General features: G+C 39.0%; 1 protein-coding gene across 1 annotated transcript in view; it reads right to left on the bottom strand.

Annotated features, from left to right (window-relative positions):
• The window catches only part of LOC126457935 (lysophospholipid acyltransferase 7), a 142,437-nt gene extending 128,293 nt beyond the window's left edge, over positions 1-14,144 (bottom strand). The window contains exon 1 of the mRNA XM_050094645.1: positions 13,862-14,144. Within this exon, the coding sequence (XP_049950602.1) occupies positions 13,862-14,073 (212 nt within the window). The 5' untranslated portion in view covers positions 14,074-14,144. The remainder of the gene's footprint in view (positions 1-13,861) is intronic.
• Positions 14,145-14,464: the final 320 nt, after the last annotated feature.

Here is a 14,464-nt window from a genome sequence, read left to right as displayed (position 1 = left end):
CTTATGTTCCTGTCATAGTTCTTTGGAAGTTTGCAAAGTGTTGGCTCCTCTGGAAAATTTGAGGTCAGTCACTTGAGTCTGGATGACGCCAATCAATTGTTGTGGCTTCTCAGTCATTTCTCACAGGCCCTAACTGACAAGCTGGACATAATTAATAAGATTCAGTATAAGACCATCCTTACTGATGTAGGCTATCCCCTCCAAAAATAAGGAACTTACATTCCTTGATTCATGCCATATTACGTGATGGAATAATCAGACCCTCTCATCGCCCAAGGTATCACCCATATATCTAATAATAAAGTCATGAACGGGGAGTTTCTTCCAGTGGTTGATTATAGACTAGTTAACTGAAAGGTTGTTTTGGAATTTGTACCTTTGTCTAATTTACACGGTTGTTTTACGTGGTTTGCCAGAGCCGACTTCTTAACAGTTCTTGATCTTTGTCAGGCATATTATCAGGTACCTATACTACTGCCTTTTGTACAGCCTGGAACTTATACAAGTTCAACAGGATTCCTTTTCTGTAGTCCAGTGGTGTGGCTGTCTTGTCTCATCTTTTAGATTGTCTCTTGGGTGATCTGAAGTTTAAACGTACATATAACTATTTCAACCATGTGGTGGTTATAGCGCCACCTTCAATGAGCATTTGAGTGTCTTAGGGAGGCAGGGTTGACTGTCAAACCATCCACCAAAATTACACCGGCACATTAGCAGGGATCATTTCTGAGGCATTTAGTTTCTGCCAATGGTATTAGGATCAATCAAGATCGCACTAGGGATTTGCACAGATTCCCTGTGCCCAAGAATAAGAAGGCTGTGGCTAGTTTTACTGGCATGGCAATTTTTTTTCTTTTTTTTTTTCAGAAGTTTAATTTTGCTCAGTTAGCTGGGCCACCTGGTTGTTTTCCATTGGGACAAGAGTGAACAGGCATCCTTTGAGGGAATTACGGAGGCCCTTAGTAATGCCCCTGCCTTGGTTATTCCCCATTCCGAGTGTCCATTTGTTGTCCACATAAATGCTTCTACTTGTGGAACAGCAGCCATTCTTCTGCAAGAACAAAACGGGGAACGGTGTGCCATAGCTTAAGCCTCTAGGAAGTTCTTTCCTCCTGAAACTAAATTTTCCATTTATGAATGAGAAGCACTGGCAGTTCTCTTTGCCCTTGAGAAATTTAAGTTTTATCTTGAGCACACAGAGTTTCTTCTAGAAATGGATAACCAGGCCCTGAGTTGGGGCCTGGCATGTCACTGGAATACTGGGCAAATAAAGTGCTGGGCAATTTGGATTTCCACCTTTCCCTTTTAAGGTCAGGAGTATTAGGGGTTCCAACAACCAGGTGGCAGATACCTTACGCTGCATGATCGATGATGAGGTCCAGGATCACCAGCAGCAGGGGTGTGCTTCCAAGGATTGGACAACAGGCACGATGACAGAGGTCCCAGTATTCTTTACTAATTTGATGGGGAAGCAAGATTTTGACCCTAGAATTGCCAGGGGGGAACAAGTCTCTGAGTATAACCTGCACAAAGGCCTACATTGTTATAGTCATCGCGGTGAGCATGAACCTATGATTTGTTTGCCCATGGAGCTTGTCAGTCCCGTAATCCGTTACTTTCACAATACTGTTGTGGATGGCCACTTGGGCACCCATAAAACCACTGCTGTGGTTAAGAAACACGTTACTTGGCCTACACTTTACAGCAACATAAGGATATCATAACATAAGAATATTCGGAGATTGATGGGTGTAGCGTGAAAGCTTGATTACATAGTACCCTCCCTCAAACTTGTGCTGGCAACATGTATGTCCTGGTGGTTGTTGAAGCCTTTCACCATTTCTGCTGGTTGATTCCAACGAGTTGCCATCTTCTAAGTATTTTTTTCCACCTTTGGACTCTTGTGACTGATAACGCACCAGCCTTCACTAATAAAGTGTTCAGAGCATGCTGTTAACTATATCACCGTACCATCCTGTGGAGTGAGTCAATTTTAATTTTTCATGGGAGTTCTCACAGACAGTGGGATCTATTAATAACCTACTTCAATGTAACATGAGTTTCTTAAGGCTCCCTCACATTTGCTTATCAGGTGAATTCCCATTTAGCTAACTTCTTCCACAGCAGGTTAGCAAGATATTATTCAGTGGAATTGGAGGAGGGCAAGACGCAACAACTGGCACTTCCATTAGAAGTTAGCGAGGAGTTACAATCGTGGTCGTAAGGATTTTTCTGGTAGAGTACAGGAACGAGTTTCTGTTGGGACTCCAATGTCGCCTTAAAAGGGAAAGTGGGTTATGCTAGTAAATTAGCTCTGTGGTTCCTCGGAGACTGTGCAGAAATGACGTCTTGTTGATATTCTTTTGCAGAATCTCTGTACAGGCAGATTATTGTGACTCACGTGAGCCAAGTCAAGGAGAATTACTTAATCCTACACAAAAAAGAGGAGCAGCCCCTCTCCCCCTTTTTCTAGTTTCTGTGGGAGAGGTTGAATTGTCTTGGCTCCCTTACCTCTTACAAATCGTCTGCTTGAGTTCACAACCATGCTATAGACAGCGCTATTTATCTAGGGGGCGTGGTGGTGATGTGATTAGTGAAGCAAGGAGATGCCACAGGTAATAGTGAGCTGGAACCGGTGGTGCTTGGGTGTCAATGTCGTCCTCTCTTGGTGTAAGGGGTTGCACAGCTTACATTTGTGGTGAAAACTGCTGACCTCAGGCACTGGGTAGTTTGTGTGGATACAACAGCTTTCCTAGTCTAGAGTTTACTCAAGTCTTCCGGAACTGATTAATTTGACACGTGGTAATAGTTGCACTTGGTAGGTGATTCATGGCCACGGAATTAAGCAACCTTGTTGCTTGTTCACCTAGTGTGAATTTGGCTCTGAGAAACACACTTCTTCTTTGGAAGGATTGATTGAACCTTTACAAGTGAGCGAGACTGTTCCGGAAGTGCGAGAATCTCACTGCTCCACCTGTCTCATTCCCGGTGTCTTTGTAAATCGGAGAGGAATCCAGCTGAGCTGCAAATTTCTGGTTGATTAGATTTCTTAGTTCATGCTCAGCATTTATTTTTCTATTCTACCATTTTCTCTGATACCCAAAGCACTGAGCACTGTAGCTGCAGCAGTGTTGAGTGTGTAGTGGTAGCCTGGACTTAGACATGCCTGTTCCAGCATCACACAGTGTGTGGTATTCTGCCTTATGGGGCTCTCAGACCATAGTGCCTTCGCCATGGCAGCCTGCACCATCTTTGCTGAGGAGAGTCCCACCTGCCAAGTTATGTACTTGCAAACTGTTAACTGTTTTACGTAACTGTGGCTTTCCTTATTCTAAAGACCTAAGTGTTCAGTGGAGGCCGCCACTTGCTAATGTTTGTAATTGTGATCTAGTAGCTCTTTTACCTAACTGCTGTTTTCCTCATTCTAAGGGCCTACGTGGCCAGTTATTCTATGCAACTTTGGTATCCCTTGTTTTAACAGCGTACATGTTTTTAAATTGGTCGAGTTTTTTTAAATTACTATCGGAAGCTAATCCTATTGTAAATGGCTCATTCTTTGATGTAGTAGTTTATTTAATGTGTAACCTCACTCCCCCTTCTCTGTTAATGTATGGGGCTGCAATGGCACTGGCTTTAGGGATCTCTTGTTTGATTTGGCCACAGTTAACTGTATCTCATAGGTGCCATGCATAGATGCAAACAGACTGTATTTTGTCAAGTCCTCGCCCTGTTGGGTTCTATTTATTGTTTAGCGCTACCAGTCAATCCTGTAGGAGAAAAAGTATTTAGTCTGCATCGCGTGGCTTATATCTCATGCTTAAGATGTTTATTCCTGCTGAAAATTTTGGCCATGCATTGTTGACTGTGACCGATTTTAACGGGGTACATTTTCTTGGTCCTGAACATTTTATTTTTAAAAATGATGATGATGATGATAATAATAATAATAACAATAAAACCACAAGAAAAGAAAAGGCCTCAGTGTCAAATATGAAATTTGTTTCTTCACTCATTGAATTCCTCGGCTTCATGGCTGTTTCGATGTTGAGTCTGCCCAGTGGGGCATATTTGTAACGTTCTTGTCAAAAAGTGGTGGAAAATTGTATTTACCTGATTTGTCTGTTACTGTTTTCCCAAGCTGTACCCTTTGTTAGTATATATACAGTTTGTGCTTTAAATGATCATAACATTTGGTCATGACTTGACACTAAAGATTTCCAGTTAATCAACTTGTATGGAAAAAGTTATAATTCGATAAAGGGCCCTGTCTCATTTCAAAACAGTTGTCGGAATCCAAACTGTTGTTCCCATTTTACTTGTTGAAGGAGAGTTAGAATGGCAAATAATTTTTTTTCACATTTTCGGACTTTCATCTCATAAAATTTGCAATTTTGCAAATAAAATGATATATCTATCATTTATAAACTCACATGGGAAGTATTATTATTATTATTATTATTATTATTTTTACGTATAATCTACACTGGTTGAAAATGTTAAAATTTTTATGTGCATTACTTCAAGATCTAATAAAATCTGTAATTTTTTTTATAGAAGGCTGTGGATTGCTGTGTTATAAAGGTTAAATTATGTTTTTGTATTGGTAGCACTGTCAAAAACAGTATTGTATTGTTTCATAGTATAAACACATGTTTTATGTCGAAGTGCTAATGTTTTTCCATGGAAAAGTGACGAATAGATTGGTAAATCTCTCAAAAAGTCAAGTATGACGCCAGACTGAAGTGTTTTTAAGAAAAGTGTGTTTCATGGTAATAGATTTTCGAATAAAGGGAAACAATGTGTTCAAATGATGAAAAGCCAGTACGCACCTTTGCCCTCCTGGACCTGATTCGTGGTGCAATTGCCACAATGCCCAGTACTCAAGCAGTACATACAGCCATAAACATTCCATACCAGCAGCAATCATGGATATCATAAAACCTATTTACAGAGACCTGGCAAATCTTGAATTACTGAAGAAGTGTCTGCATGGTCAGACTCAAAATCTCAATGAGTCGTTCAATAATCTTATATGGACTCGCTTACCAAAAAATGTTTTTACTTGAATGAAGAAACTGAAGTGAGGGGGGGGGGGGTCAGTGATGCTGTTATTGCTTTCAATGATGGCAACATTGGTACGGTGAGAGTGCTACACCATATGGGAATTAATCCTGGAGCAAACTGCATCAGAGAACTTGAACAGATGGACAAGGTTCACATTGATGAAGCAGGGTATGCAGCACAGTTAGCCACTAAGGAGTCCAGAAAAAAGAAAAAATGAGGAAAAAGATCAAGAGGATGATATACAGCATGGTGCAGGGTGCTTCTGAGTAACTAAAAATATAAAATTAAGCATATATTAAGTGAGTTACAGTCTTTTGAAACTTTAGGCACCGTTCCTGAAAATTTACATTTTCCATAAATCTCAGAAACCACTCCGAGTAGAGTATTCAAATCTTCAGGGAGTAATAACATACATATCCTGAGTCTACTGAACTAAAAAAATAACATAATGTTATGTATAATTAAAATTATTTAGGATAACGTATAAAAAAGTACACAGAATTTTAACTGTGTAGTTAAAAAATTGCATTCCTCAAAGCAGTGGCTGAAAATGCAATTACTGTAGTTCAATGGATTCCGAACATACAGTTTAATGTCCTGTAAAAGTTTCATGTCAATGGCTGCAGTGGTTCATGGGGCATTCCAACTCCCCTTAAAGTGAATGTTGCTGATCTCAAAAATTATTTCTTTTAGAGAGTGGTACGAAGTTTTAAAATCCTGGCTCAGTCTTTTCTCAGTTTACTTTGGTTAAGCCTTACACTGCAAGGTGGCATTTCAGTCCTTTCTATGCGACATCTCTTATACTAAATCTGCTACACCTCTTCCTACGATGCCTCATCAATGTGGATAATAGCATACTGGATGTTGACAAATTCTCCTCCTCTATATATCACAATCAATCTGGACTAGAGTGGTAAGCATTCATTTCATACCAAAGAAATGATCCACATCTCCTATATTTTACAGACATAATTATCTGATTTCCCATTTGGTATACACAGGAAACACAGTCGCTCCAAACTGTGATCATTTTCAACAGCTACATAAACAAGACTTTAGAGCTTCAACAGATATCTTTCTTTCAAAGTATTTCATGAGATGTTTTTAAAGAGGATAGTCATTATTACCATATTACAAGAAATGTTTAAAGACTAATTTAATGCCCATTGGATAGCATCATACTGACAAGATTGTCAGAGATATTCCTCAAACTTAGGATGGACAAGAATGTGGAAGGGAAATTTTCTGTGTCCTTTTTTTTAAAAAATATTCATCCTATCATTTACCTTAAGTGATACAGGGAAACTATAGAAAACCTAGATACAGATGATTGGTTGGGGATTTTTACCCTGCCTCCCTGAATGAGAGCCCTTAAATAGTGTGCCACCTCCCTTACAGAAATTCTGTTCAGTTCAAACTGTAGAAAACTGCAGGGTGAGGATTTTTCACCAAGTAATGGTTTTGAACATGTGGTACTGACTTATTACTCTGCACTGCTGTTAACTTTTAATACAGGACACCCCCAAGTATCCACATTATCGTAGATCTGAGACTGAACGGACAACTGAAAAAAACCATGTGTTGTTTTACTGTACAAACTATTTACTACATTTACAAAACTTGCTGCATGTCGCACTTGAAATCCTGCTCCGTTACTTACACATTACATGCCACAATAAATGGAAATGCCGTGTGGCTATGGCTAGGGTGACCAGATGCAATTGTTTAAAAAGGAGGACAAAGGAAGAAAAAATCAGGACACATCAAACGGGTCAACTGCAGATGAGGATACCACCCGTCAGCTTTGGATAAGTCACGTGATTGCCGGGAATTACCAGTAAAACTAGTAGTTAATTGTTACTGGTGGTCAGGTGGTGATTCCCAGAGCAATATTTTTTTTTAAATTTTAAATTAAAAACATTGATTGTGGTGACAGTGTGGCATCAATTGTTTTTATATTTACGTGCAGTTTTAACATTAAACAAGGACGGTTGCCTAAACGCCACTCCTTATTGGCTACTTTCATGTGACTTGTCCAAAGCTGACGGGTGGTATCCTCATCTGGAGTATTCCCCATCAAACATACGTTCAATTTTAATAACCGAGTTTATTATTTATAGACATAACATAAATACATTTCTTAACAATTATTGATACTTTAAGAAAAGAGCAATAGAACGGGACGAATTGTAAATTTAACTGTATTACGCTCAACTTTGTGAAAAAGCCGGACACCGTAAAAATCCACCCGGGCAAAGAGCTAAAAAGGAGGACATGTCCGGATTAATCCGGACATCTGGTCACCCTAGCTATGGCCTCCTGTAGACCGTTCGCCTGGTGCAAGTCTTTCGAGTTGACGCCCCTTCACAACTTGCATGTCGATGGGGATGAAATGATGATGATGATGACAACACAACACCCAGTCCCTGAGCGGAGAAAATCTCCGACCCTGTCGGAAATTGAGCCCGGACTGTTAGGTATGACATTCCGTTGCACTGACCACTCAGCTACCAGGGGCGGACATTACATGCCACAGACAGACAGACAGTCTTACATATGCTTGGAAAACACTGTGTTAAATACCATTTGCTTTTAATTCACTTTTGTGAAATAATTTGTTTCTGTTTTGCACTCACTTCTTTCCTGACAACACAGTCCTCACTTTCTGGAAGGACAAATGAATTTTGTCTTGCATGTCCTGACAACAGATGTAGATGTAGAAGAACAGATCAACAGACTTCAGTATCTTGAAGTACATGATAAAACACAAGTTATATGCCTAATAGTGTATTTTACACAAAATATTCATTTTAATTATAAATTCATCCTTAGTTTTATTTTTTCAAAAATTGCCCAACTATGCATGGATAATTTGGTCTATGCTGTATTAGTGTAGGCAACAATGTTGGCTAAATTTAATTCACTTGAGACAATTACTTCAGTTTCTACAACAATACTGCATCTTCATTACTTGGATGTGGAAGAATCACCAACAAGAGGTTTTGTCTAATTGTCATGCGAAATATGTTGACTTCCGGTAAATATGACATGTTGGTTTGTAAACATTTAATTGATTATCCTAGCCTGTCTCCATTGCGACTTTTACTTTGCAGTGGACAATGGCAAGGAATAGTTAACTCCCTTGTGCATTAGGTAATTGGTATTATCTTAACCAACACACTATATTGTCTTCCTTTACCACTACTTTATTAAATTTGACCTGGGTTTCATTATTCTTAAAAATGATTGCATTTATTAATCCATCTTTTGGTTAACTGAACCTACCACTACCAGTTGTCGGCTCTGGCCCATACCGCAATGAAGATGTCATGTTATATGTGTGTGCAAAGCGAACAGAACCCTGACAATATTTCTTTTGCGTGTATCTTATTTATTTGGGATGTAGGTCATGATGACAGACTAATCTGCAGTGTCGGCCGAAGTCTAGTTCAGGCGGTGAGTTTTGTTGAGAGTTGACGAAGCCAAGGAATGTGCATAAGAAATCTTAGATGTGGTGACATATTAATCTGTAGAGTGAACACTTCAGTTAATACCATCTCTCAAATGAAGGTTACTAAGTTTTGAGTTTTTCCTTCTACAGGCCTAATGCCATCTTGATTAACAGTAAGTACCAGTACATACATCCAGCACAGGCTGAGAGGAGAGCAACAGTTTTATGCCAATCATGTGCTATATTAGCTGTGTATTACAGACACTGGAAGCTGTAGATCTGTGACATTAACTTCAACATCTGTCTCACACTCTTTTAAAGGAGAGGATGAGGGAAGACTGTATTTTGCAACATGTCTGAGTAGACCATTATGTACATCTTAAGTTGCATCAGTGTGGTTTTTTTTTTTTTTTCCCTCGACTGACTGACTCCGATATTAGGTGCATATTCAGCGGTTTTGGATAGTTCCTTACCTTTGTTAGGAATTCTTGTTATTTAAGTTATTCAATGAAATAAACTCTTGCATCTTCTTAACACTTTTTGTGTGTGTGTGTGTGTGTGTGTGTGTGTGTGTGTGTGTATGTATGACAGGTCTATGTAAAGTACTTACAAGTCCTATTACAATATGTTTCTGGAAACTTGTGCTGCTTGTTTTGGTGACTGTGCATTTTGTGTGTCTGAGCATGTTTTAACAGTACCCTCTTAATGTTTGTTATCTTACCTTTAATTTTTTAAAGGAAATTTCCCTTCTGCTCATCATCTTCACTCATTCATTTATTGTGTGGCAGTGGATGTGTGATCCCAAACCATGGAGAAGGAATACCAGTCTGCCTAATATCCGCTAGTTGTATTTGTGTTTCATATCATATCTGTTTCAGATTTGGAGCAAAGTGAAAGAATGAGGATATGATGTAACAGGAAAAGCTTGCCAATATTTTGAGTACACCTGCAGTTCTAAGAAAATGACTGGGATAAGTAACACATAATGCCAGCTGACTACTTACCATAATCAAAAAATAATGGTAGGAAAGCAGAAAACACTTAATGATAATTGTGTACATGTGCACTCATGAAGATAACTACACAAACAATGTAATGCCATTTGATGTTACAACTACTCTTACTGGTATGCAAACAGGATCATCTCAGTCCCATGTGACTGCTTACTGAGAAACAAGAGCTCAAACAGTCATATGCAATTACAAATATTCAACACTATTCCTGAGAAAGCTTTTTGGTAGAGCCAATTCTTCAAACACCCATGGAACATAAAAGAAATGGATATAGTTCAGCTACCTCTAGTGAGGTACAAAGAGTTGCACATATTCAAGACTGCAATTCATATTTTGTATATTGGCTTAGATATCAGTCTCCTATATACCATGATGTCACTGTTGTGTTTCTCTGTAGGGATTTATTTATTTATCTATTTACACATCAAGATTCGTAGGACCAAATTGAGGAGAAAATCTCCGAGGTCATGGAACATGTCATTACATGAAATTACAACATAAAAGTAATAACAGATAAAAATAAATGTTCATGAACCTGAAAAGAGTCAGTCCATAAGTTTAAGTAAACGCTATCAGCAATACAATATGAATCAGCTTAATTTTTCAAGGAACTCCTCGACAGAATAGAAGGAGTGACCCATGAGGAAACTCTTCAGTTTCAATTTTAAAGTGCGTGGATTACTGCTAAGATTTTTGAATTTGAGTGGCAACTTATTGAAAATGGATGCAGCAGTATACTGCACACCTTTTTGCACAAGATTTAAGTAAGTCTGATCCAAATGCAGGTTTGATTTCTGCCGAGTACTAACTGAGTGAAAGCTGCTTATTCTTGGGAATAAGCTAATACTGTTAACAAGAAATGACAGTAAGGTGTATATATGGGGTGTTACAAAAAGGTACGGCCAAACTTCAGGAAACATTCCTCACATACAAATAAAGAAAAGATGTTATGTGGACATGCGTCCGGAAACGCTTAATTTCCATGTTAGAGCTCATTTTAGTTTCGTCAGTATGTACTGTACTTCCTCGATTCACAGCCAGTTGACCCAATTGAAGGAAGGTAATGTTGACTTTGGTGTTTGTGTTGACGCGCGACTCACTGCTCTACAGTACTAGCATCAAGCACATCAGTACGTAGCATCAACAGGTTAGTGTTTCATCAAGAATGTGGTTTTGCAGTCAGTGCAATGTTTACAAATGCGGAGTTGGCATATGCCCATTTGATGTATGGATTAGCACGGGGCAATAGCCGTGGCGCGGTATGTTTGTATCGAGACAGATTTCCAGAACGAAGGTGTCCCGACAGGAACACGTTTGAAGCAATTGATCGGCGTCTTAGGGAGCACGGAACATTCCAGCCTATGACTCGCGACTGGGGAAAACCTAGAACGATAAGGACACCTGCAATGGACGAGGCAATTCTTCGTGCAGTTGTCGATAACCCTAATGTCAGTGTCAGAGAAGTTGCTGCTGTACAAGGTAACGTTGACCACGTCACTGTATAGAGAGTGCTACGGGAGAACCAGTTGTTTCCGAACCATGTACAGCGTGTGCAGGCACTATCAGCAGCTGATTGGCCTCCACAGGTACACTTCTGCGAATGGTTCATCCAACAATGTGTCAATCCTCATTTCAGTGCAAATGCTCTCTTTACAGATGAGGCTTCATTCCAACGTGATCAAATTGTAAATTTTCACAATCAACATGTGTGGGCTGACGAGAATCCGCACGCAATTGCGCAATCACGTCATCTACACAGATTTTCCGTGAACGTTTGGGCAGGCATTGTTGGTGATGTTTTGATTGGGCCCCATGTTCTTCCACCTACACTCAATGAAGCACATTACCATTATTTCATACGGGATACTCTACCCGTGCTGCTAGAACATGTGCCTTTACAAGTACGACACAACATGTGGTTCATGCACGATGGAGCTCCTGCACATTTCAGTCGAAGTGTTCGTACGCTTCTCAACAACAGATTCGGTGTCTCATGGATTGGTAGAGGCGGACCAATTCCATGGCCTCCACACTCTCCTGATGTCAACCCTCTTGACTTTCATTTATGGGGGCATTTGAAAACTCTTGTCTACGCAACCCCGGTACCAAATGTAGAGACTCTTCGTGCTCGTATTGTGGACGGCTGTGATACAATACGCCATTCTCCAGGGCTGCATCAGCGCATCAGGGATTCCATGCGACGGAGGATGGATGCATGTATCCTCGCTAACGGAGGACATTTTGAACATTTCCTGTCATAAAGTGTTTGAAGTCACGCTGGTACGTTATGTTGGTGTGTGTTTCCATTCCATGATTAATGTGATTTGAAGAGAAGTAATAAAATGAGCTCCAACATGGAAAGTAAGCATTTCCGGGCACATGTCCACATAACACATTTTCTTTCTTTGTGTGTGAGGAATGTTTCCTGAAAGTTTGGCCGTACCTTGTTGTAACACCCTGTATATGTGTGTGTATATATTTTCACAGGCGGATGTTAAAATACCCAGACTCGTGAACAGAGGTCGGACAAGAGGTTCATGGACTTACACCACTTATTGGCAGAACCGCCCATTTCTGAGCCAAAAATATCCTTTTAGAATGGGAAGAGTTATCCCAGAATATAATACCATACGACATAAGCGAATAGAAATAAGCAAAGTAGACTAATTTTCGTGTCGAACGATCACTCACTTCAGATATCGTTCGAATAGTAAAAATGGCAGCAATAAGTCTTTGAACAAGATCCTGAATGTGGGCTTTCCACGACAGCTTACTATCTATCTGAACAACTAGAAATTTGAACTGTTCAGTTTCACTAATCATACACCAGTTCTGTGAAATTAAAACATCAGGTTTTCTTGAACTGTGTGTTAGAAAGTGTAAAAACTGAGTCTCACTGGATTTAACATTAGTTTATTTTCTACAAGCCATGAACTGAGGTCATGTACTGCACTATTTGAAACAGAGTCAATGTTGCACACATCCTTTACTGCCAAGCTAATGTCATCAGCAAACAGAAATATTTTAGAGTTACCCGTAATACTAGAGGGCCTATCATTTATATAAATAAGGAACAGGAGCGGCCCCAACACTGATCCCTGGGGCACCCCCCAAATGACAGTACCCCCACTAAGATCCCACATCACAGCCGTTATCAACATTGTGAATAATGACATTTTGCTGCCTGTTGCTACAGTAAGAGGTGAACCAATTGCGAGCTACTCCCCGTATTCTGTAATGGTCTAACTTCTGGAGCAATATTTTGTGATCAACACAATAAAATGTGTTAGTTAAATCAAAAAATATGCCAAACGTTCGAAACTTTTTGTTTAGCCTATCCAGTACCTCACAGAGAAAGGAGAATATAACATTTTCAGTTGTTAAATGACTTCTAAAGCCGAACTGTACATTTGATAGCAAATCGTATGATATGAAATGATCAATTATCCTTACACACACACTCTTTTCAATAACTTTTGCAAACACTGATGGCATAGAAATAGGTCTAAAATTATCTACATTATCCCTTTCTCCCTTTTTATAAAGCGGCTTTACTACTGAGTACTTTAATCGTACAGGAAACTGACCATTCCTAAAGGAAAAATTACAAATATGGCTAAATACAAGTCTAACATGTGCAGCACAGTACTTTAATATTCTGCTTGACACTCCATCATAACCATGAGTTACACACACATTCAGTGATTTAATTATTGACTCAATCTCCCCCTTGTCTGTACCACAGAGGAGTATTTCCGGCATCAATCTCAGAAAGGCATTTGCCAAGAAAGTTATATGATTTCCTGTAGTAACTAAATTTTTATTTAATTCACCAGCAATGCTCAGAAAATGATTGTTCAATACTGCACATATATCTAATTTATCAGTAACAGAAATATATTTACTGTGAACTGACTTTATATTGTCGACCTTGTGCTGCTGACCAGACACTTCCTCCACAACTGACCATACAGTTTTAATTTTATCCTGTGAATTAGCTATTCTATTTGCATACCACATACTCTTTCCTTTCCTAATAACGTGTTTAAATACCTTACAATACTGTTTGTAATGGGCTACTGTAGCTTGATTGTGACTACTTCTAACATGTTGATATAATTTGTTTTGGACCAAGAAAGTAAGTTTCTTGCGGCAGCCGCTACATTCTCTTAAAGCATATTTCCCAACGTGAGATCAAAATCGTACGCCATTAGGAGTATTTAAAAGACATTTCATGAAAGTCTCCCGTGCAGTTTGTAAACTCATGGGGTATTCTAGCACAAATTAACTATTATGACAGTACTCGTTGTCACATGATGTTTAAGGTCATTACCTATTATTTCCACGAGTGATAATCATCGTACTGACCAACGTAGAAAGCAGAGGGTGCAAAATATGTACGCCGGATACGGCGTAAACGACAAGTAGTCCAACAAGTGTGGCGATGTATTTCTTTCTTTCTCTGCTCCTAATAGTCCGAATTACATGACCAAATAAAATACTGAATAAAAGAAACGAAACGTATAAAACATCATCCCATTCCATTGTTGCGTTTCACACAATATCAAAAACACAAAATACCAAACAACGTAAACACTGCACTATCTTCACATGGACACTCAGTCTCATATTTGACGGTTTGACGCCCTAAATCGATCTCTGCATATCACACCTGAGAGAAGTAACGATGTATCGAAACTCTCTGGTACAATGGATAGCTTTAAGAAATTTAAATTTAAACTTTGATTTATTAATCCACTTTCATCTACAGCTGTACAATGTGCAAGAGATATTTGGATTTTTATGTTAATATTAACAGTTTTACGTATAATATACTTCTGTACATAATAATACACACAAATATGTTAATAAATGATGAATACTTAAATAAATGTTGTTACGCTATATAAAGAGGGATAAAATATAAAGAGGGATA

Source organism: Schistocerca serialis, chromosome 2 (genome assembly GCF_023864345.2).
Source record: "Schistocerca serialis cubense isolate TAMUIC-IGC-003099 chromosome 2, iqSchSeri2.2, whole genome shotgun sequence".
Taxonomy (NCBI): domain Eukaryota; kingdom Metazoa; phylum Arthropoda; class Insecta; order Orthoptera; family Acrididae; genus Schistocerca; species Schistocerca serialis.
This window is presented reverse-complemented; position numbering and strand designations above follow the sequence as displayed.